The sequence below is a fragment of the Lipotes vexillifer genome, unplaced genomic scaffold (assembly GCF_000442215.2).
Source record: "Lipotes vexillifer unplaced genomic scaffold, Lipotes_vexillifer_v1.1 scaffold428, whole genome shotgun sequence".
Classification (NCBI taxonomy): Eukaryota; Metazoa; Chordata; class Mammalia; order Artiodactyla; family Lipotidae; genus Lipotes; species Lipotes vexillifer.
The window spans coordinates 655,569-680,076 of NW_006781879.1; the positions used below are offsets into that span (position 1 = coordinate 655,569).

The 24,508-nt window shown below is 38.1% G+C and overlaps 1 protein-coding gene and 1 non-coding gene across 2 annotated transcripts in view; both read left to right on the top strand.

The window, feature by feature from the left end:
• The window catches only part of CDKAL1 (CDKAL1 threonylcarbamoyladenosine tRNA methylthiotransferase), a 667,990-nt gene that overhangs the window by 500,900 nt on the left and 142,582 nt on the right, over positions 1–24,508 (top strand). The window contains exon 13 of the mRNA XM_007454853.1: positions 3,494–3,538. Coding sequence (XP_007454915.1) covers positions 3,494–3,538 — 45 coding nt within the window. The remainder of the gene's footprint in view (positions 1–3,493; positions 3,539–24,508) is intronic.
• On the top strand, positions 10,749–10,820 carry TRNAE-UUC (transfer RNA glutamic acid (anticodon UUC)). Its single transcript has one exon. It is a non-coding gene; the product is annotated as a tRNA-Glu (tRNA).

A 24,508-nucleotide genomic window follows, 5' to 3' on the forward strand; every position in this document is an offset into this window, starting at 1 on the left:
CCACTCTTGCCAGTTTCAAATCACCAATGTGATATCACTGAACAGCACATGAAATTGGGAAGAGATGCACATAATCAACTCTGGTGAGCTGGTAAAAAGCCTGAGCCAACATACCACCTTAGTGGAGCTCTTCAGGATCTCAGCTGAAATTCTGTGGTGGTTAGCAGGGCCTTTTTTTACGGCAGGTCTTCATCTCTGATTTTTGTCTCTGCAGGATCATGAGAATGCTTCAGGCTCTGCATAGTTTCTCAGCCTCTTAGCTTTTACCTGGCTGCTCCGTCTCCCAGTCACTGCTTACAAATTAATAAATACCCAGAAGGGAAAAGTAGATCCAAATATTGAGCTTCTCTCCAGGATCTTAGTTCCTCAGGTTCTCACTGCCTTGGTAGCTTTTTGATGTTCAAACAGTACATATTATAAATTTTATTCACCTTTTCTAATTGTTCTTGGCAAGATCATTGGTCTGATACAAGCTGGTTTGCCTTAGCCAGAAGCAGAATTCATTGCATAAAATCAGCTTTCAGATGCTTTTTATTTTGCTCTTTTATCTTTTAAACATAGCCCCTTAGCATCTTCCTTACATTTTTAGACTTCTGTCACCCAATCCTGGCATAGCAGAACCATTTTTTTTTTAGACTTTATATTTTAGAGTAGTTTTAGGTTCATAGCAAAATTGAGTAGAAAGTACGTGGCGTTCCCATATACTCTGCCACACACACATACAACTTCCCCTGATATCAACATCCCCCACCAGAGTGTGGTACGTTGGTTACATCGATGAACCTACATTGGCACATCATTATCACCTTAAGTCAGTAGTTTACATTTCAGTCTACATTCTTTGCATTTGTGGAAATGTGTAAAAACATGTATCTACCATTATAGTATCGTACAGAATAGTTTCCCTTCTCTAAAAATTCTCTGTGCTCTACCTGTTCATCCCTCCCCTACCCCCCAACACCTGGGAACCACTGATTATTTTTACTGTATTCATAATTTTGCCTTTTCCAGAATATCAGATAGTTGGAATCCTAGAGTGTTGTATCCTTTTCAGATTAGCTAATTTCACTTAGTAGTGTGCATTTAAGGTTTCTCTATGTCTGTGGTTTGATAGCTCATTTCATTTTAAAACAACAGAAATTTTTTGTCTGACAGTTCTGAATACTGAAGTCCAGAGGCAGGCTTCCTCTGGACCACATAGGAAAATCCTTCCTTGCCTCTTCCTAGCTTTGGGTGGTTTGCGGCTAACCTTTTTCCTTTGCTTGTAGCTGATTTTCTGCCCTCATTGTTACATGGTATCCCTGTGTGTCTCTGTCTTCACGTGGCTATTTCTTGTAAGGGCCCCAGCCATATTAGATTAGGGACCTGCCCTATTCCTCATCTCAACTCGTTACATCTGCAGTGACCCTCTTTCCAAATAAGGCTGCATTTTGAGATTATGGGGGTTAGGACTTCAACATATCTTTTTTGGCAGGAGATACAACTCAATCCACACACTTCTCTAAATTTCTGTAATTATGCTCTAGGTAAAAACTAGGCTGGAAGAGTTTCATCTTTATAAAATTCAGAATCTTAAATAAAAGGAATTAAGTATTAATGATGAAACTCTTTGATGACCTGCCATCAAAGAGAGGATATATCATGTGCATTGAATCTCCCTGGTTTTCCTAAATTTATCAAAAATTAACAACTGTCTACCCTAAGGTAGGTACTTTGTGAAACTGCTTAGCAACTGGATGTCACTAAAACACTGCTACAAAATAGATATCCATTCTTTCTTATCTAATTTGTTTCCCATTTCCTTGCCTAAAAAATCAACAATGAAGATGGGCTCTAACCCCTTATTGGAAGAAGAACACAATATCAGTTACTTTCAAACAACACTTTTTATTCTGTCTTTAGAGTGCCTCTTAGTGAAAATATATTGTTTTCTTAGGTATATTTTATTTCCACTAAAATCAACACCCCGCTAAATGTTCTTCTGCGATAAATGACATGAATAATTTCAGTATACTTTTCCCTTTCCCATAACTATGTTTACATGAATTCTAGTAGTAATATAAGTAAATCCCAGTGCTTTTCATGCTTTATAGTAGAGCTCTGATAAATGAACTAAATTTTGTGTATTTTTTAATCATTTAAATCATCAAATGGTTAAAAGCAGCATACAGTTGAGTTTTGCATTTGCATAGGTGGGAGGGGCAGATTTTTTGCCAATCCTTTATTGCCTGCTGACAAAAAAGTATAACCCTCTTAAATTGATAATGAAAATAACTTAGGCAATGTGTTTTCATGATCAGGATAGACTAAAAATTTTTTCTTAGCTTTTGCAAGCTTATTAATGTATAAGATTTAATAGTGGAATCACTTAAGCTAATTGGGAGTGACCTTAGACTTTTAGACGAAAGGTCACATTTGCATGTTTACATTTTCTATTTCATTGAGTCTTCCTTGAGTAGTCTTCATTAATCTTAAGTAATTCTATTAGTATTTTAAAATTATGGCTGAGGTTCTTAGTCTGCCTAGAAAAGGTAACTTAAGTTTAAAAAGTTATTTGATTCTTAGCTATCAATCCCAGACTTTGTTTTTAGAAAATTTTGATGAAAAATAATGAAGTTGTAATGAAATCTTTATTTTAAGAGGTCTATGACTTGAAAAAATAATTTTTAGGTGATGAGAGTAGCTTTGGAATTTTCATATTGGTTTAAAACGTTAAATTGTGATATTAAATCCACCTGCTTGCTTGTCTTACATCTTGGAACTAAGATAATGTCTTTAGATATATGTTAGCACAAAAGAATCATAACTCACTTACCTGCAGTTTCGAGAACAATTACCCTAGGGATAACGAGGCCACAGTAGATGCTTCCTGCCTCAGCTCTGAGGAGTGTGGGTGCATGTTTCTGAGGCACCTGGAGGGCCATCCTTGAGATTGATCCAGGCAGCTTTGCTGAAACTGTCCCCAGTAGATTTCCCTGTGAGGGAGTGAATTTTTGCTGGAGGTATTCAAACCAAGGCCAGGTGACCGCTTGGAATACACGTTGAATGAGAAATGTTCTTAAATCATATGCAGGTTTAAGAACAATGACATATAATGGCTCTCCCAAATTTAGCTGCCTATAAGTTCTTTAAAAAAGCAAAACAGAGAAATAAAGCAGATAGAAAGAGCTTTGTTACTTTCTCTAAATGTTTTTAAAAGCTTGTTGTTTCTGAGTATGATCTAAAGTTTAACAACTCAGTATTTTATAGACTATCAAGTTGCCTTAATGAAAGGAATTCTGATATTTTTGCCTTACTTGATAGTATAATTACATTATTTACACAGTCTCTGATTTTCAAATTAAAGTTTTTCCTTGGGGGAGAGGTAAAAATATTTTCAAGAGTTTTTAAACTCTAGATTGTCCATTATACTTTATTCTAAATTGATTTCAAAACATATGTCAAGGGGAGCCCCTTTTCTCAAGATTATTTTCGTTTTGACTTCTCTTTTCAGAAGGAATATTTTGGGATGCTTACACGATTGTATTCAATTCTTCCAGTGAGTCTTTTTTTTTTTAATTTATTTTATTTTTATTTGGTTTTGGCTGCATTGGGTCTTTGTTGCTGCGTGTGGGCTTTCTCTAGTTGCGGTGAGCGGGGGCTGCTCTTTGTTGGGGTGCATGGATTTCTCATTGCGGTGGCTTCTCTTGTTCCAGAGCACAGGCTCTAGGTGCGCAGGCTTCAGTAGCTGTGGCGCACGGGCTCAGTAGTTGTGGCTGTGGGCTGTAGAGTTCAGGCTCAGTAGTTGTGATTCATGGGCTTAGTTGCTCCGTGGCATGTGGGATCTTCCCGGATCAGGGCTCGAACCCATGTCCCCTGCATTGGCAGTTGGATTCTTAACCACTGTGCCACCAGCCAGGGAAGCCCTCCAGTGGGTCTTTTAAGTTTCTTTTTTCTGGACATATCATTTCTCTTTTAATTTCCTCTTTTGGTAGAGTGTTTAGCCTGATCATAGTTTTGTTTTTAATAGATTTCAGCAGATCACTTAACAGAGTCTTTTATGATGACTGTAGTAACTAACATTAGGAAGTATGAGCTAGATTATAATCCAGAGAGGTGGTTGGGAACAGCCTACCTACTTCGTGTGAGTTTTTATACACATGGTATTCGTTTAACAATGGAGAATTGAATTGAATGATCTCTAAGGCCCCTTGAAACTCTTAATAATCTTTGATTCTCTATCATTTGGTTTTAAGGCCGCCTTTCAAACCATGTTTAGAAAATTTGGGTGCTTTATTTTTCTAGATCGGCCTAAATATGTTTTCGGCATTTCCCTATTCTTTCACCTTTTACTTTATTGTGAATCCAATGACTTTTTGTTTGTGTAATCAATAAATTGAATGACTTTTTCTTGAATGTGAACTAGGAATGTTAAACATTATTAATAATTAAATTAGTTGATTGTATGGCTCAAAATGGCGGCAATGAGACCAGCTGTGGTAGAGAGAATAATTGGCCCTCAAAGATGTCCACACCCTAATCCCCAAACCTGTGAATATGTTACCTTACAGAGTAAAAAGGACTTTGAAGATGTGATTAAGTTAGAGCATTTGAAATGGAGAAATTATTGTGGATTATCTGTGTGGGATCAGTGTAATCACAAGGGTTCTTGTAAGAGGAAGGCAGGAATGTTAAAGTTAGAGGGAGGGAGATGTAAGGCCAGAAGCAGAGATCGGAATAATATGCTTTGAAGTTCAAGGACAGGACCATGAGCTAAAAAATGCACATGGCCTCTGGAAACTGGAAAAGGTCAGGAACAGATTCTCCCTTAGACACTCCAGAAGGAACACAGCACTGCCAGCACCTTGATGTTAGCCCATGAGACCCATTGTAGGCTTCTCACTCCCAAAACTAGGGAAGAGGTAGCACTAGTGAGACCACTGTTTATTTTTACTGCCACAGGTGGATTTTCTGTTTTTCTTTTTTGTTTCATTTTGTTTTGTTTTCGAAAAGCTTGCTCCTGATTCCTCTCAGCCTAAATCATTCTTCAGAAAATCCCAACCTTCTCTCAGTGTATGCTCACCACTCCCCCTAATTTTCTGCCCTCTGACCTCTTGCCTGCCTGCCTGCCTGCCTACCACAGAGAACTGCCTAACTTTTTATGAAGTCCTGATGTGACATTAACAAACTGAATTCCATTATCACATAAATCAGCTTTCATGTAGTCAGACCCACAGGACTAGACACGTGTAGACTGTAACTCCAGGATGGAGCCATGTTATGTTCAGGATGGTAAAGATAGGAAAAGCACAGATTTTTGTTGATACCTGAAACCCTTTCTTATGACTCTTCTGTTAAATACAAGCCATTGTAAGAAAAAATCACGGATGGCTATACTTTGGAACCATGAGTTTGTCTTGGGAATCCTAGTATTTCAAGTTTTCTAAAATAACCCAACTTTAGGACAATGAAGAGTCAGATATGATTTGAGAGCCTTGAGTTCAGTGATAGCAGTCTGAATTTGTACTTCATCGTGACCCTACAGAAAATCTTTTTTTTTTTAACTTCTGTAGAAAAAAAATGCACTTAACTTGTTTCTTATGATATTTTAATTTCTTGCTTTCATTTTGGCATTTATTTTTATCCTGCTTCTTTTATGAATTTATAATCACCAAAACAGTGGGAAGATATGTGGGTATAAGTTTGTCTCTCAGATGCTGAATGGTGGTGGGTATTAAGGTTGAGAAGGACTGAGTGAATTTATATTAAATAAAGGAATATAAATTCTATCCTTTGCAAAGTCATCGTTATTATATTTTAGTTTGACTTTTTCAGTGATGATTACATGCTTTGCTTTATATAAGTTTCAGAAAAGTTAGAAGGATCTACATAATTCTTTTACGCCTTTTATATGAACTTGATTTATTAAAATTGTAATATTCAATTTGAACTCACTTTTTATTACCTTAATAACAAGTTTAGAACTGAGTAGACTTTGGAGTAACTTCTAAAGATAAAGAACCTTATGATCTATCTTATTTCTTGACCTTATTTTTTTCTGTGATAACTGTGGTTCATTAATAACTCCATATTTGTAACCTTCCAAGGGATTTATAAGTGTAGTTCCAAGTATTAGAGCTAATGTTAAATGTGTATTTAGGTCAACAGAATATATTTGGTAATTTAATATGACACTCTTTTCTAACTCCTGCCTCTTAGAATCATGTTTATTTCATAATTAAGGACTAACAAATCAAATATAACCAGATAAGCATTCAAATGGATAAAACTGTACTAGTTACGTTCTGAGATCATATAATCTATGATGAATGTCCTGATTATTTTTGCTACTCATAATAAAGCACCTTTATAGAAGTGATATATAAGATTCAAAGGGCAGGGAAAAGAAACTTCCATTGTTTGAATGTAACACATGCCAGAATCATATAGTCTGTGCCTTTCCTGTAGTTTGTCCTGTGTTATTCTTCCAACAATACTTTCAGGTATCTGGTATTATTTTTTACTTTACAGATGAGTTAGCTGAAGCTCAGAGAAGTTAAGTAAACTCGCTAAGCAACTACTAAGTGAAACGCTGGAGACTTAGACTCCATTCTTTGACTCTTTGCTCCATGCTCTTTTTTTTTTTAATAATTAATTTTTATTGGACTATAGTTGCTTTACAATGTTGTATTAGTTTCTACTGTACAGCAAAGTGAATCAGCTATACTTATACATATACCCCCTCTTTTTTGCATTTCCTTCCCATTTAGGTCACCACAGAAACTGAGTAGAGTTCCCTGAGCTATACAGTAGGTTCTCATTAGTTATCTGTTTTATACATAGTAAACAGTAAAATAAGTATTTATCCCAGAAATTCAAAATAATTTTAGAACATTTCGACCAAAAAGTGTTGGTTTCCAAAGTTGTTTTCTGTCATAGCAGTGATTTTTTTTTTTTATTTATAGGCCCTAGAAATTTATTTCCTAAAAATGATTTTAAACTTTACAGAAAAGTTGTAAGATTATATCTCCAGTATACCCTTTACCAAGATTTATCAGTGTTTTTAACATTTTGCTGAATTTGCTTTCTTTCAAGCAACAGAGACTTAGACATAGATTTTTCCCCTGAACAATTTCAGAGTAGATTACAGACAGACGTCATGCCCCTTTTCCCCTTAATATTTAGTGTGTGTTTCCCAAAAACAAGGATCTTATATATAATCACAATATTGTTATCATATTCAAGAAATTTAACACTGGTACTGTACTTTCCCTAATCTACAGTTCAGATTCCAATTTTGTCAAGAAGCCCAACAGTGCCCTTCATAGCTGTCATTTTTCTGATATGGGACTCAATTCAGAATCTTATATTTAATCTCTTTAGTCCTCTTTAATCAAGACAGTTCCTCGGATTTTCTTTCTTTTTTTTTTTTTCGTATTTATTTAGTATTTGACCATATTGTCTATACTGGAAAAGCCTCTGGAAAAGAAAAGAGTTAAATCTCAATTGGAATTAATCCTGAAATTAAAAAAAAACCTCACCAAAAGTCCCCATAATAGTCAGGATAATGGCCCCTCAAAGATGTTCACTTCCTTTTTTAAAAATTTTATTTATTTATTTTTTTATATAGCAGTTTCTTATTAGATTTTCTTTATATTTCATGACATATTGACAGTTTTTGAGAGTACTGGCCAGTTATTTTATGGAATGTCCCTCAATTGGGGTTTGAATTTTCCTCATGATTAAATTCATGTTATATATTTGGCCCTATTAAACTAAATAAATGATGTTATGTTCTTCTCAGAATGTCACATCTGGAGGCACATTATGTCTTTTTGCCCCTTATTGGTAATGTTAATTTCGATCACGTGGTTTCTTCACTGTGTACTTATCTATTTTTAGCATAAGAATGTTTACTCTCGGGGCTTCCCTGGTGGCGCAGTGGTTGAGAATCTGCCTGCCAATGCAGGGGACACAGGTTCGAGCCCTGGTCTGGGAAGATCCCACATGCCATGGAGCAACTGGGCCTGTGAGCCACAATTACTGAGCCTGCGCGTCTGGAGCCTGTGCTCCGCAACAACAGAGGCCGCGATAGTGAGAGGCCTGCGCACCGCGATGAAGAGTGACCCCCACTTGCCACAACTAGAGAAAGACCTCGCACAGAAACGAAGACCCAACACAGCCATAAATAAATAAATAAATAAATACGTTGTGTAAAAAAAAAAAAAAAAAAAGAATGTTTACTCTCAAGTATTTAATAGGATCAAAGATAGGAAGAAAATACAGGCCTTGAAAACTCAAAAATCTTAGTGGTTTAATTCCCACTTTCAATTTTATGATAGGTTGGACTGCTACAGTTATGTAGTCTAAAGGGGTCTTCTCTGGTGGCACAGTGGTTAAGAATCCACCTGCCAATGCAGGGGACACGGGTTCAATCTCTCATCCAGGAAGATCCCACATGCCACGGAGCAGCTAAGCCCGTGCACCACAACTACTGAGCCTGTGCTCTAGAGCCCGCGAGCCACAGCTACTGAGCCTGCGTGCCTAGAGCCCATACTCCGCAACAAGAGAAACCATCGCAGTAAGTCCGCACACCACAACGAAGAGTAGCCCCCGCTCACTGCAACTAGAGAAAACGCCCGCAGGCAGCAACGAAGACCCAACGCAGCCAAAAATTAATTAATTAATTGATTGATTGATTATTGTAAAATCGAGAAATATTTCTAAAAAATAAAAGATTTTTCATTTCTTAGTTTAAATCTATTCTAAATCTTTCGATTTTTTTTCTATCAGCTTTTAATCCTTAGGCTACAATATTTTTAAACAAGATACTTTTTTTTTCTTGAAGTATAGTTGATTTATAATGTTTTAGGTGTACAGTGAAGTGATTCAATTTTATGTGTATGTGTGTGTATTCTTTCTCAGATTATTTTCCATTATAGGTTATCACAAGATATTGAATACAGTTCCCTGTGCTATACAGTAAATTTTTGTTATTCATGTATTTTATGTATAGTAGTATGTGTTTGTTAATCCCAAATTACTAATTTATCCCTCCCCCCAAGCAAGACACTTTATTTCTTTAACTTTTTATTTTATATTGGAGTATCGTTGATTAACAATGTTGTGTTAGTTTCTGGTGTACAGCAAAGTGATTCAGTTGTATGCGTATCTATTCTTTTTCAAATTCTTTTCCCATTTAGGTTGTTACTTAATATTGAGTATAGAGTTCCCTATGCTATACAGTAGGTCCTTAAACAAGATACTTTAAGTTGAGTGTGCAGTGACAGAGAGGGGAAACTGAAACTGGAAAGGCAGAAAATGTGTTTCATTGAGGTGCCTGTTCATTTACACAGCAATTAAGTACATGTAGAACTTTCATTCTCAAAAACTGTGCAGATGAAAAACTTGTGTGGATCAAGAGGAGCTATAGGGAAATTCGTGGGTGAAATATCTTTAACACTTAGGGGGAATTCATCGGTCATGAGTGACATATTTCTCCTGAAATGCGAAATGCTATGAGATTCACCACTCTATCGGGATGTTACTCAGTGTCAAGGTCGTACCATGGGAGTCAGAAATACTTTCCATGTACCTTATATTCCTTTACTGTCTTTCCTCTGGACCTTTGTTATCTGTGAAGTCAAAAAGTGTCCTCTCAAACTACTTTTTGGGTGATTTGAACTTGTTATTTTAGGACAAACAAATGTGGAGGAAGAATCCTATATGTAAATTCCAGTTGGTGGGATTAAGTTATGCTTGATTCTACTTGGAATCAAGCCCAGAAACATATGATTGAAATCACTGGGGACATTACAGAGTTAATGCCAAGATCCAGTAATTGATGGATCTCTTCCCAACTAATTTGATGTTAAATCTTAGAGAGCCCAGGAGCCCCAAGACCCCCAGGGAGCAGCCCTTTTGGTTCATTTGATGCTATTAAAATGAAAATCAGTGAGTTCTTCAAAGGTCTAGAAAGGTTATCCAAATGGATAATTTGTCAGGTTCCTGAAATCCTCTTGCATTAGAGAGGAGCCTAAAGAGCACTGTGGAGTAGTTTAATTTGACTTAACAGAGGGACAGACTGGAAGTTGGAAGAAGGCTCTCTGCCGGCCCCTCTCATCAGTGTGATGTAACCGCAGCAGGCATAGTGCCCATGATGACCAAAAACATGGCTCTGGGGAGTAACTTAAGTCTCTCGATCACTTTGGCAATCATATCTGCTATTTTAAAAATTATAGTTAAAGCTACAGGTAGGATTACATTAACTAATCTATCTGGTATCAGATAAGCTTCTATATGCCAGGAGCTGGGCTGGGTGCTACACGAGGTATCAAGATGATCCCTAGGCATTCCTTATTCTGAAATAGCATAATCCAGAAAGAAGAGAAAGATGGTGTAAATGGCAGTACTACAGGGCAATGTGTCTTCACTGCTGTAAGAGTGATACAAAAGGCTGTTAACACTTAGAGGCTTGTGAGTGTGATGATCAAGGTCACTGTCAGAAACTTTTAAGCTGAGGTTTTTGCTATATGAAAGATATTAGAAGTAAGGGACAAGATGTTTCTAGAAAATGATGAGTTAGATGAGTTTAGTTCCTCTGAAATGCAGGGTTTATAGTAAATCATGAGAAGGACGTTTTAGAAGATGGAATGAGGCCAGTCAAGGGAATTCTGACTCTGTAATCACACCTAGACTCACAACCTTAGCCCCTGGGAACCTAGATAACAATCACAAGCTGAGCCATCAGAAGCACATCATCTGGGACTTCCCTGGCGGTCCAGTGAGTAGGACTTGGCACTTTCACTGCCATGGCCCAGGTTCGATCCCTGGTTGGGGAACTTAGATCCTGCAAGCTGCACAAAGTGACCAGGAAAAAAAAAAAAAAAAAAGAAGTGCATCATCTGTAGTTAGTAGGCAACATCTGCTGTTTGGATGTTTTTGAGCAGAGGAGTGATGCAATTTCAGCAATATTGTAGGAAGATGAAATTAGGAAGAATATGCAGGATGCATCCAAGTGGAGAAAGGCTGCAGGTAGGAATTGAGAGTGTAAGGAAATAGTGTTGCCGTGAGGTGACAGAGGTCTAAGTGTTGGTGGTGAATTTAGGAGTAGACAGGAAAGAATGAACAAGAGAGACTTTACAGGAAGGATCTCTATGGCTTGTAAGCTAGAGGATGCTGGCAGCTTACACCTTGTATAATGTTCACCATGTACCAAGCACATTTTTGATGCTTTGTGTGTATCGATGCATTTAATCTTCACAGCAACCCTGGGTAGCGACTGTTGTTATCCCCATTTTACATTTGAGGAAACTGAGGCACAAAGGGTATAAGTAACTCACTCAAAGTCACACAGATAGTGGTGGAGTTAGGATTTAACACCAGGCATTCTGGCTCTGTACTCTGCTTCCTAGCCATGCTATCAATAATAAATTATAGTGGCAAGGGAGAAAGAAAAGCAGTGCCTAAAATAAAGCTCTGACTTAATTAAAATACAGAATTCTCAATTTCTGTTTTAAATGTATAGAATTTTAGAGCCAAATTTTTACTCATTTAAAGGCAAAATGCTTTAACCAGCATGACAACCTTGAAGATGTAGGAATCTGTGCTCTGAGGCTTCACATGGTAAAATTATTTACCCAGTGTTTCACCCATGGAATAGATAATAGGGCCCAAATGGGTCAATGGACAGCGGCCATAGGCAGACCACAGTGCTGCTCTAGCTATCTATCGTAAGGCGTGTCTGTAAGTGTTCAGGGTCAGAATCTGGCATTGAATCCCAGGCACCTCCCTTTGTCTTCCCAACAGTTGCCATGTTTTCTTTCACCCCCAGACCAGCTTCAGGTAGGACCCAGGGTTTAAACCCTTCATCACTATGCCCAGACTTCATTTTCACTTTGACTTTTTTGCTGATGTCTGTTGAAAACAGAAAAACAGAATGAAAACTTGGAGGAAGTTTGCAAAGGTTAAAAAATATCATAGTCTCTCATTTTTAATTCTTAACTGTCTTACTAGATCTAGATGTCATTGTCCTAAACAAATATTTTTCAGGAAAGATTTATGTGTCCTATCACTGATTAGGATGGTGTCCTGAATCTCTGTGACCTACTGACCCTCTTGCTTATGAATTAGTAAGGTGTTACTTAACTTGACCATATCTGTCCACTTATCCTTCCATAGGTCTTGTGGATTCTTTCTCTTCGGCACTTAAGCCTAACAAAACAATGAGTAGCATAAACAGCATGAAACTGTGGGCAAATTTTGTGCTCAGTCTATCAAAGACTGAGCAAGTGATGCCGGACATCATTGGAAATAGGATGAGATGGGAAAAACGGTTCTTTATTAGAACTCTTCCAAGGGAGAGGGACTGTATGTGGGTTATAACTAAAGCTGTGAGAAGCCACCTGGAATGAGCCTTCAGACTCCCAAAGGATCTGCTTTGAGCTGCCTCTTAAAGAGGGAGCGCCTGCTTCACTTCCTGTCTTTTGATTTGCCCAGTGGCATGAGCAGGCTAGGACATCACTCCCTGTGTTACTGTCTTCCACCCGCTCCCACCTGGTGCTCAGCTGGCCCTCTCAGAACGTCAAACATGTCAAGAATATTGGCTTCCATGGACACCAACTGAGTAGTTTATAGGAGATTTTATCTACCTCTAATTCTAGGTCAGTGGTTTTTAACATTTTTTGAGAATCTGATGATACACACACACACACACACACACACACACACACACACACACACACGCACATATATATATATACACACACATATATATACGTATATATATATATACACACATATATATAATATTTATTACACATACATACATGCATACATGTGTATACATATGCATTCTTCCCAGAAAAAGGCCAGTTTTCCCAAAAAGGTCAATGTTTTTGGAGTATATAAATATCCTAAAGCCATCCATAATAAGGACCAATGTACACAGTGATTTGTGTCACCTGAATGGCTTACTGCTGTCTGTTTACTTCCTGTCCACAGTAGGACGTTTCCTCATAGATGGCAGGTACCGACAATGAATGATTGTTGAATGGAATGAAAGATTAAATGTAGACTGACCACATAATTGCTGAAGAAGCTGCATAAAGACACTAACTTTGATAAACAGGTTCATTTGTGAGAAAAACATACTTGAACATCTGATTAGTGAACATGCTTCATATAAAACCTAGCAGAGAAAAACAGGTCAAGAACAAAGACAGTACAGCTCTTCTAGAATCTGGGCTTACAGAGATCTGAGACAGAAAGAAAAAGAGACCATTATAAGATTTGTACAATATGACCTGAAACTGGAAAAGAATTCATAGAAGCAGTTTATAAATAACATTTAAATGTAATTAAAACAACGCACATGATCTACAGGTTAAATAATTGGTTAGATGTTTTTTTTGTTGTTATTGTTTTGGGTTTGGGGAGGTATGGGAGTTCTATCAGAATGTAATCATCATTTATAATGAAAAAAGTACCACCCGTTTCCAAACAAACAACTTAAAAACAAAGTTATAGAATATAACTTGTTTAAAAGTTCGGAACTATATACCTTCATCATTTACTAATTTCTTTCATTAATGTTAGGCTCTCCAATACTGATTTTTTTGGGCAACTGAAGCTGTGTTACTAAGAGTCTTGAAAATTAATGATACAAAACGTGTTAAATAATACCTTCTACATTGTGGATCCTGAATCACACACTATGCAGTCTTACAATATATTGTGCTTCTGGAAATTAAAATTATAGCATTAACTTTCCTTGATTTTTTAAAATAATGAAACAAGAAAAGGATAAACTGGCCTTCTTTATGAAGTCAGTAGGTGGTGAGACGAATGTTCTAAAATTCCCATACCTTGAGGAGCTTCTAGAGGAATTTGAAGTTGTGCTGGCGTTTCTTGGCCTGGGTTAGTCCATCCATAGGCCTCAGAGGGTCTGGAAACCAGCTGAGGTTGTGTGGAGCAGTGGAAGAGTCTATAAGTATTTTTCTTTTCCTGGAGGAGGAATTCATTGGTTTTCGTTAGATTCTTTTTTTTTTTTAATAAATTTATTTATTTTATTTATTTATTTTTGGCTGCGTTGGGTCTTCGTTGCTGGGTGCGGGCTTTCTCTAGTTGTGGAGAGCGGGGGCTACTCTTTGTTGCGGTGTGCGGGCTTCTCACTGTGGTGGCTTCTCTTGTAGCGGAGCACGGGCTCTAGGCACGCGGGCTTCAGTAGTTGTAGCTTGCGGGCTCTAGAGTGCAGGCTCAGTAGTCGTGGCTCACGGGCTTAGTTGCTCCATGGCATATGGGATCATCCCGGACCAGGGATCGAACCTGTGTCCCCTGCATTGGCAGGCGGATTCTTAACCACTGCGCCACCAGGGAAGTCCCCATTACATTCTTAAAGTGATCCTATTCCACAAAAGGTGAAGAACCAATCATCTGTTAATATCTCAGTTTAAGAAAACATTTTAATATAGGTATTTTTTTTAATAAACTGTGTTTAAAAAATTCAACTGAGTAAAATTTAAGTATCTTGTTGGCTTTATTCAGTAATTCATGAATTGGGCAGCATCCAGTCTAGCAGATTGAGAGGCAGTCTGAGGAGCTTACAGTATGAAGGACTTTAATAGGCAGAAGAGAGCAGGACAAGGAAGTTTTACTGGGCAAAAAGCAGATTGGTTATTGCAAGGTTACTTTCCTTACAACGGATGGCAGGGGCCTATCAGGCAGATGACCTCACTAATTCTGATCAGGTGATTTCTGATTCACTGGTTCAGTATTCCATTTCTGGAAGAGCTGAAACTATAAATAAGTCTTGGTTTGCTGACATGAGGCTTAGCACAGACTATCCTCCATTTTGGGCCTGTTGCCTTGTTTTTAACACCTGTTTAATTGTTAAAATCATCAATGCTTAGTAATCTTTTAATCTTGAAGGCCTGGAAAGCGAACAGTTTAAAAGATTAAACAAAAATATTATTTAAAAATAAACTTCTGTTTTCTGGTTTTTAGAAAAGATAAAATTCCCATGCCTTAAAAACTGTGCTTTCAGGCCCAGTCTTCCGTGGTAGACCCCATGTCAAGCACTCAGGTCTGATATAAGGGACCCAAGTAACCAGACATAAGGACTTGAAACTTAATACTCTCCCATATATATACTTTTTAACATCTTTATTGGAGTATAATTGCTTTACCATGGTGTGTTAGTTTCTGCTTTATAACAAAGTGAATCAGCTATACATATACGTATATCCCCATATCTCTTACCTCTTGTGTCTCCCTCCCTCCCACCCTCCCTTATCCCCCGCCTCTAGGTGGTCACAGAGTCTCCAATATTTTTTAAGTGTGGGATTGAAGGTTTTTGCCAGCCCTAACTTGTAATCACGAGGACTGCCTTTATGATCTTTTTCTCTCAATTCATTCAGCACTGTATGTATTAGGTTCCTATGTGCCTGACACTGCAGTGATGCACAATGTGGCCGGGATGCTCCTCTCATGGTGCACAGGGAGAACAGCAAACAAAAGTTGGCAAAATACCAGAGAGTATGTAGCAAATTAAAATAGATTAATAGAATCAGTAACGGCTGGATGGATCCTTTGTGATCCAAAGGCCACAAAGTTATCGCCTCTGTGGAGGTGATAAATGAATTCAGATCAGAATAGGCAGCCAGCCTTGTCAAGATTCTAGGAAAGAAGATTCTAGGCAGAGGGAATATCTCACCCAACAGCCTTTGAAAGGGATGGCGTGGGAAACAAAGAGGAGAGCGACGTGGCTGAATTATCGTGGGTGAGGCGGAAACTTGTAGGAAATGAAGTAGGTGAGGTGGACAAGGGTCAGATCATGTCAGACTTGATAAGCCAGGGTAAGGGATGTGAAGCAGGAGAAGCCATAATGTAATACTAATTCTGTAAAGTAAGATTTGAGGATACTGGAATTCTTTGCTTTTGAACATAGATACATGAATTGAAGTAATGGTTAGAAAACAATAGCTAACATTGTTTTCCGATGTTGCTGTACACCGTGCCAGTGTGAAAGTCATCATCATTCTTTGACTTTATGGAGATATATATCTAGTCATTTATGAAGAAAATTTATGAGGGTCTCATATGTTTGTAACTATAGCTACACAGACATTTGTTATACTTTAGCTTGTGATAAGATAATAAATACAAGTGATATTATTGAACTGTCACAGTTACATTAATTGGAAGACTCATTAAGAAGTTCGCAAGCTGATAATAGGAGCTATCATTTATTGAGTGATTACTATATGCAGACACTGTGCCAAGCATTTTATTGACGTTTCATCTTACCTTTATGGCTGTCCTACAAGGAATGGTATGTATATTAAGAGTATAGGTTAAGACTGTCTGTAAGTGCCAGCTAGACCAAAAGGGTAATAAGCACAACTGTAACACCTTTGATTGTTTTTTTATAACCAGAACACACAGTTTCTTCTCTCTTTGAGCACAGTCTTCAGAGAACACAGAATCCGTTGTGTTTGGAACAACAAAGAGTTGTAGCATGCAATTTTCAAATGCCCTTTGCCAGTAGAGACTGATCTTATGCATTATGGCATTTATTTACTCATGCACAGCCTCTAGAACAAAAGAATGCTACTAGTGTATATATTAAAGAAACATAAACAGGCACTTCCCTGGTGGCGCAGTGGTTAAGAATCCGCCTGCCAATGCAGGGGACGTGGGTTTGATCCCTGCTCCAGGAAGATCCCACATGTTATGGAGCAACTAAGCCCATGAGCCACAACTACTGAGCCTGCGCTCTTGAGCCCGCGCGCCACAACTACTGAGCCCGTGCACATAGAGCCCATGCTCCACAACAAGAGAAGCCACTGTAATGAGAAGCCCATGCACCAGAACAAAGAGTAGCCCCCGCTCGCCGCAACTAGAGAAAGCCCGCGCACGGCAATGAGGACCCAACACAGCCAAAAATAAATAAATAAATTAAATAAATTCATTAAAAAAAGAAAAGATACACAAACAGAATACATACAAATCAGGTGAAGTGTGTACAGAACGTGTGTATTTCGAATAGCTGTTGTGTCACTGAAATTGCCAGGCACAGATTTAGTCTTGTCATTTTGTTCACACACTGGGGAAAAATTAGTTTGTTAAATGTTTCGTGTAACTGTACTTGTTTTACCAAGCTGGAAAGTTGGAGCTTTTTAATTCTAGTTTTCATTACCTGAATATCAGGCTATTTTTTTCACATGGTATGCGTAGTATCTCATGACTGGAGTTTGCTTTGTTTTATAGTATCTGTACTCCGTGTATTTTTCAAGCACTATTTTGAAAACAGCTGATGTATTTCTCCATTAAAAACACAATAAAAATAAACAAGAAAAACGCAAAAAAAAAATTCTAGCATTATCTAAAGCTTCTTCACTTTTATACAGTGGATTCTAATGTTAGATTATCATTTACTATGTCTTTACATTGCTTCTTTTGTAAAAGGAGTTTGTAAGTTACGTGTGTATGTGTACACTAAGTGGTTTAAGGGGTTTTTTTTAAGAGTACTAAAAATTTTTCAAAGGATAAGTTTGGCTTCAAGTTTGAAAAGAAAGTTCAAGACAGTTATAATTTCGTTCTGTCCCAAATCCTACTAAAACTACAGCGCAGAGATTTTTATTTCAGGCATTATTAACCTACAAGGATAAAGAAAACAGAAGAAGCAACAGCAAAGTTGCTGTGACAAGGAGATAGACAGTTGCCAACTAACCTCACCACCCCAGGGAAACCTAAATACCTACCTGGTGGGGAGGAAAAGCCCAAATCCAAACTGATAATCAACTTAATGCATACCACAGAATTCTTTTTCTTTTTCTTTTTTTTTTTTTTTGGCCGCACCTCACGGCATGCGGAACTTCCCCAACCAGGGATCGAACCTGCGCCCCCTGCAGTGGAAGCGCGTTGTCTTAACCACTGGACCACCAGTGAAGCCCCACAGAATTCTTAAGTGGCCCAAGAATTGGCTGGCACCTCTGGAAGGGAGAATGAGGCAGGAAGGGAGATGACTAAAATGAAGAAAATTGACAATTTAAGAAGCAGTTAGATTTCTCTGTTTCCTCCCCAACTAAGGCTTCCAGGTAACATCTCTTCACCTACCCTGACAGAAGACGGGAGGCTTGTTCTCTGAAGGAGATATGTGTTAGAGTTCTTTAGAGAAAGAAAGCCAGCAGGATGTGTATGTAGACACACACACACACATATATATATGGAGGCTGAGAAGTCCCAAGATTGGCAGCCAGCATGCTGGAGACACGGGGCCGATAAGTAGTTCCAGTTCCAGTCCAAAGGCTTGAGAACCAAGAGGGCCAGTGGTATAAGTTCTAATGCTAAAGCTGACGGATTCAAGACCCAGAAGGAGCCGATGTTAAAGTTCAAGTCCAGAGGCTAGGAAAGACCAATGTCCCAGCCCATCCAGTCAGACAGGAGGAGTTCCCCCTTACTTAGGCTTTTTGTTCTATTTGGTCTTCAAGTGATTGGATAAAGGTCACCCACATTAAAGGGAGCAAATCTGCCTTACTCAGTCTACCAATTCAAATGTCAGTCTCATCCAGAAAACCCTACAGACACACCCAGAATAATGTTAGCCAAATGTCAGGGCACCCCATGGCCTAGTCAAGTTGACACATAAAATTAACCATCACAGGAAGATGCAAGGCCTCTGGACTGGTGGCCACGGGGCACAGTTGAGGGTAAAGAAGAGTCTGTCAGTATATGGACATCACATGTCTCTGTTCATTGAGCAGGTGGAATGCTGGCCGCCATACATGCCTCTGCCTTCCCAGCAAGAGTTTGGAAGAGTTTCTTTGGGAAACCTGACCAGTCCAAGACATAAAAGATGTTGACATCAGAAGTTCCAGAATCAAACAGTCTAGCCAGATCACCCTGTAGTAAGACATTGACAAGCCCGGGCATAGGCTCAGAAATTTCAGTCAGCTTTTTAGTCCCTGTATCAGTCTCCTAGGACTGTCGTACTAAATTCCACAGACAGGGTGGCTTTAAACAACAGAAATTTATTTGTCACGGTTCTGGAGTCTGGAAATCCAAGATCAAGGTGCTGGCAGGGTTGGTTTCTGGTAAGACCTCTCTCCCTGGCTTGTAGATGGCCACCTTCTCACTGGGTCCCAACATGTTCTTTTCCCTCTGAGTGCGCAGAGAGAGGGTTTTCTATCTCTTCTTCTTATAGTCCTATTGGATTAAGGTCCTGTCCTTATGACCTTATTACCCTTAATTACTTCCTTAAAGGTCCTAGCTCCAAATGCTGTCACATTGAGAGTTAGGGCTTTGTCGTATGAATTTGGGGAGAGACACATTTCAGTTCATTATAGTACTTTACCCTTAAACTTGAATAGGCAATCAGAGATTAACAGACAGCTGAGGAAAGCCATTAACTGACATGAAGAATAGGGCCAAAGCAAACAAACAGAAGTGGGATGAGAGAAAGAAAAAAAAACAAAACAAAAAACACAGGACTATGCAGGGAGAATAAAACTTTTTAAAAAATCCTTGCTATTCTCAGAGAAATGAGAGAAGGTATTATATTCCTAAAACAAGATCAGGATGCCAAAAATAAAGATTTAGAGAGCAAGAAATATTCTTAGAAATTAAAAGCATGGTAGCAAAATGAAAAATTCAGTAGAATTAGAAGGTAAAGTAGAAGAAACCTCCAGAGAGTAGAACAAAAGGAAACAAGATAGAAAATAGTAGGGGAATAAAAGGAAAATTAGAGGACCAATCCAGAAGGGTCCAACATTCAAATAATAGGAATTCCAAAATAAGTGGACAGAGAAGGAAGGAATTGTCAATGAAATAAGTCAAGGATATTTCCTATGACTGTAGGACATGAATTGCCAGATGGAAAGCCATCACCCTGAGCCCAGCAGTATGTATGAAAAATAGACTAAGACAAGAGAGAAAATCCAAGTCAAATTCAAAGGAGCCGGAATCAGAATGGCTTCAGACTTCTTAGTGGCACCCAGAAAACAAATGAATGATGCCTTCTCAATTCTGAAGAAAAATGTTTCCCATCCTAGAATTTAATATCTCACCAAAGCATCAATCAGGTTCCAAGATAGCTCTTTTTCAGGAGGCTTTTAGAGAATTTGGGGGCATCACCAAAACAAGAGAGTATGCTGAGAAAAGATATAAGATAAAGGAACAGACAACTCAACACAGATGAGAGGCAAGCAAAATCTCCAGGACGATGGTAAATGAGAGAGCCATGAATCAGAGTTGGAGAGAAACCGGACTAAATATTTAGTCTGAGGGAAAGACTTGGAAGAAGACGAAAAGGATAGAGTATGAAAAGGATAGTGTGAATGAACTTCTTGAAGAGTGACTTAGATAAGTGGAAGAGAATTGGGGATTGAATTAGCAATAAGCGCATAGAAAGTTAAGCAAATGAGAAAAATGACCTTTTCTTTAAAACTCCAGAGAAAACAAAATATACATGAAAGGAAATATAATCATAGTTGTTACATAGCTGAATTCTAAATGGCATGCGTGTGATGTCATCATATCGGGAAGTGGGGGTGGGAAATATACAAGTAAATGGGGTGGGCAGGGGAAGGTATGAAAGCTCATCTTCCATAGTGAGAAATCAATACATAGTATTTAATACTAAAAAATTAACAATAGCAATAAAGATACGTTATTTAGCAATATGATAAAAGAAAGGATAAACTTAAAAGAGTTGAAAAGTAGTTACTTCTAAGGAAGCAAAAATAGGAAAGGGCAGCTGGGAAACTGTTGAGGTTGACTCTTATAGATTGTATGTGTGTGTAAGTGATTTTGGAAAACAACTGAAAAGATGAGCAAATGTCTTGGGGAGGTTAGGATTAAGAGAGTTGCTAGAACCAGACAACATACACAAAAAAGAGATGACATCAAGGCGAACTCTCCAACCTAGAAACTTGTTGAGGTGCACATGAGTATAAACAGCTAGGAAGATGCTGGCATTGGAAGAGAGAAAGAACTACGAAGAACATATAGCATCCCTCTACAACTAATACGTTCATAAAGAACTTCCGACATTGCTCTGGAATTTTTTTAAAAAATAATGAAGTTTATGGTCATTTGCTCTTGGTGATAGAGGAAGCCAGTATATCCAGTCACAGGGTGAAGGGACGGCGGCTAATTGCTGTTAAAATGCATGGAGTGTTCAGTAAATCTTTGAGTGAATGGATGAATGCTTATCATTGAACTATAGTTATGAACATTCTGAAAATATAAAGCACTATATAAATGTCAAAAAAAGAGTTTGGACTTTGACATTGATTAAAGTTACTTTAAGCATAACTCCTTTAAAATCATCATAGTTAGGTAGTTCATTGAGCTTTTTCTAAGATATTCTTGTCCTTTTGCATTGTAAACATTCATGTACGTTTAAACCTACAGGCATTTTTTTTTTTCACATTAGGATCATCTCCCAGTGAAAAAGCAGAAAGCACACAATAGTCACAATAAGTGAATGTCAGGGTCTTCTCACTTCTTAGCTCTTCCTTTTTGGAGAGAGAAAGAAAGAGAGGCAAGAGATGAGACATTGACAGGGACACGAGAGCCTTATCCCAAGGCTGAGGAGGAAGGCCTACTCTGAGCCCTGAGAATATGCCTCAGGTGGTGGGCAGAGGCCTCCTAAGAATAGAGAGCCTGGCTGATGGGATAACAGTCCTACAGCCTCCAAGGAGGTCTGGGATCCTGGAATTAGTAGAAGCATCGTGTTCTGCCCATTTTCTCATTACTTAAAATAATCAGGCCTTTCATTTGGTACAGAAACCTACCTCTCTGGGTATTTTTTCCTGCTTGTGTGAACATGGATTAATTTCTCTGAAAGCTATTATGTAACATGAATTATGTTTAGCCAGAGCTGTCTGAAGTGTTGGAATGGTCACAGGGCAAACCTCAGCCACTTTGTGTTCCTCCTGTCTTGCCCTTTTTCTAATTTCCTAGGCCTCAACCGCCCACCCACCCACCCTGCACCGTCCTTGCCAGTAGCTGAAAATATTGCTTGGCTCAGAGCCAGCCTCAGAAACTTTCATCCACTGGCTGTTTGCCTAGTAACCTTGCTCTACAACATAAAAAAAAATCGACTGACTTCTGAAGTGACATGAGGATGAGAGAATGGAGAAGATTGAGCTGTATATTAGATTGTCTTCTGGTTATCAAATAAAGACTCTCTGTCATAAAGGCCAAAGATAAAAAAGAAAATGTGTATGTTTAATACATGGAACAAAAATAAGTCTATTTTTGACGTAGTACTAGAGGAGAAAATAGGTCAAAAAGCCCAGCCACCCCTGAAATGAATTTTAGACTCTTATTATTGATGTGATGGGGCAGAGAGAGATATCGGTGATGGTCGAGTTGCTGATAGAAGTGATTTTTTTACAGTAGGTGCTAAATTAGATGTAGAAAGTAGGAGCGTTATCAAACCTACATTGTCATGTGTGACCTTCCAGGTCCCAGTTGTGGAATCATAATAAAAACGAGTTGTGGGCTTATCTAGCGATTCAGCAATAACTGGCACAGAACAATTTTCAAGCTTCTCTTCAAATGGGGTGATACCAGAGGTTATTTGGGGTCATGAAAGAGATGCATTGGTTTTGATCAGTTTTTAGAAGTGTAGAGCCGCTTATCTGTGGGTCAGAGAAATTTAGTTTCCTCCATTCTTTTTTCATCATTTTCCCCCTTGGGTGCGATGTGGATTAGCTTCTGGAAGCCAGGATGAGGCTCTGAGCGTTAATAGAGTTTGTGCAGATCCAGACTGTACAACCCTATGTATTTCACAATGTTGGGCTCCAAGCTCATTGAATGTTAGATTTAGTAAAAGCATGTTACCATCTCTCTGTAAATGAAAGAAAGAAACGTATTTAATGACAATACAGAAAGACATAGGACTCCAGGACACTAATTAGAAAAACCCACCCCACATTTATTTTATCCACTCACAAAATATTATTCTCTCATAGTTACATCTCTAATATGACTTCCTATTTTTACTTTTTTTCAATTATATAATTTGTCCTTACTAAAACAATTTACAGGCATCAGACATTGTAACAATAAGAAGTAGAAAAAAGTTAAATAAAACCATCTGTCCCTGCCCTCTCCCTAATTTCAAGTAGTTTATAGCATAGTAAACCTTTGAAGATAAAAATAAAGACGGTGTAGCACATAGAAGGCAGCAGATTTGTTCCCTCCACGGTTTGCTGGGTTGTGGTGATGAGCCAGACTTCGAGAGAGTTTTAACAGTGTAGCTGGTAATTCTAAAATACTGCGGTGAGAATAGTTGTCACATGTTAAAGGAATTTTTAAAATTTTAGAAATAACAGTGAAACCTCTCATGCATTGGTAATGTTTATATGTATGATTGGTCTAGAAATTCTAAAATTGTGTGAAAACAAATTTTACAGGAATCAGATTAAACCCAGTTTTCTTTCCTTTGTCAAACTGCTTAGCTTCAGATTAACCACAGGGACAGGGTGGGGGAGATGGAGGACCTTGGTGGGGAGGTAATATTTATTCTTGCACAATCAGGTGTATGGGGGTGTGTTACAAAAGCTAGTATCAAATATATGGATAGCAAATCAGTTATCTGACTATATTCTGAACTGTTATTGGTTGTTTTATTTACCTGTTTATTTTTAAGGTAAGAGTAATCCATGACTTAACAGCTGTTGATTTTGTCCTTTCCTAATATTTTTCCACCTGGCAAAAGATACTGGTGTTGTCATTCCCCTATCCTGTATATAACTTGTCAGAGAAAGGAGCAAGCATTTATGAGAATGCAGATGTGCTAACAAAAAAAGTTGTACATATATATAAGTTGACTCAAAAGCGGAATCCCGTGGAAATAAGTTTCAAATTCTGGAGTTTTTACAATTATCATCTTAAAGTACCATTTATAGTTATAAAAATAATTCTTTCCAACATAAAATAAATTTGCATTTGACTTAGTAATCTGTGTACAAACCATAAACAGGTCATTCATTAGCACAGCCACTTAATAAGCAGTGTTACACCCAATGTTAATACCCAGAATTTTTGCAGTTCATTTAGCAAACATTTGTTTACTGTGTTCCTGGTTGTGGTTAAGTGTGGTAATTATTTCTCCCGCTAGTTTATAAGTTCTGTTGAGTCCAGTGGCCTCATCTGACTTGCTGTCTGTCTTCACCAGTGCTGAGTATGGCCCCTGCAGCAGGACGTGCACACAGTCAGTGCATCAAATGGATGAATAAGTGATACTATTAAACCTGAAGGTTTTTTAAAGTTTTATTTTATTGGAGTTTTAGTTGATTTGCAGTTTTGTGTTAATTTCTGCTGTACAGCGAAGTGATTCAGTTATATATATATATACATTCTTTTTCATATTCTTTTCCATTATGATTTATCACAGGATACTGAATATAGTTCCCTGTGCTATACAGTAGGACCTTGTTGTCCGTCCATTCTACCTATAATAGTTTGCATCTGCTAATCCCACACTCCCAATCCATCCCTTCCCACCACCTTGGCA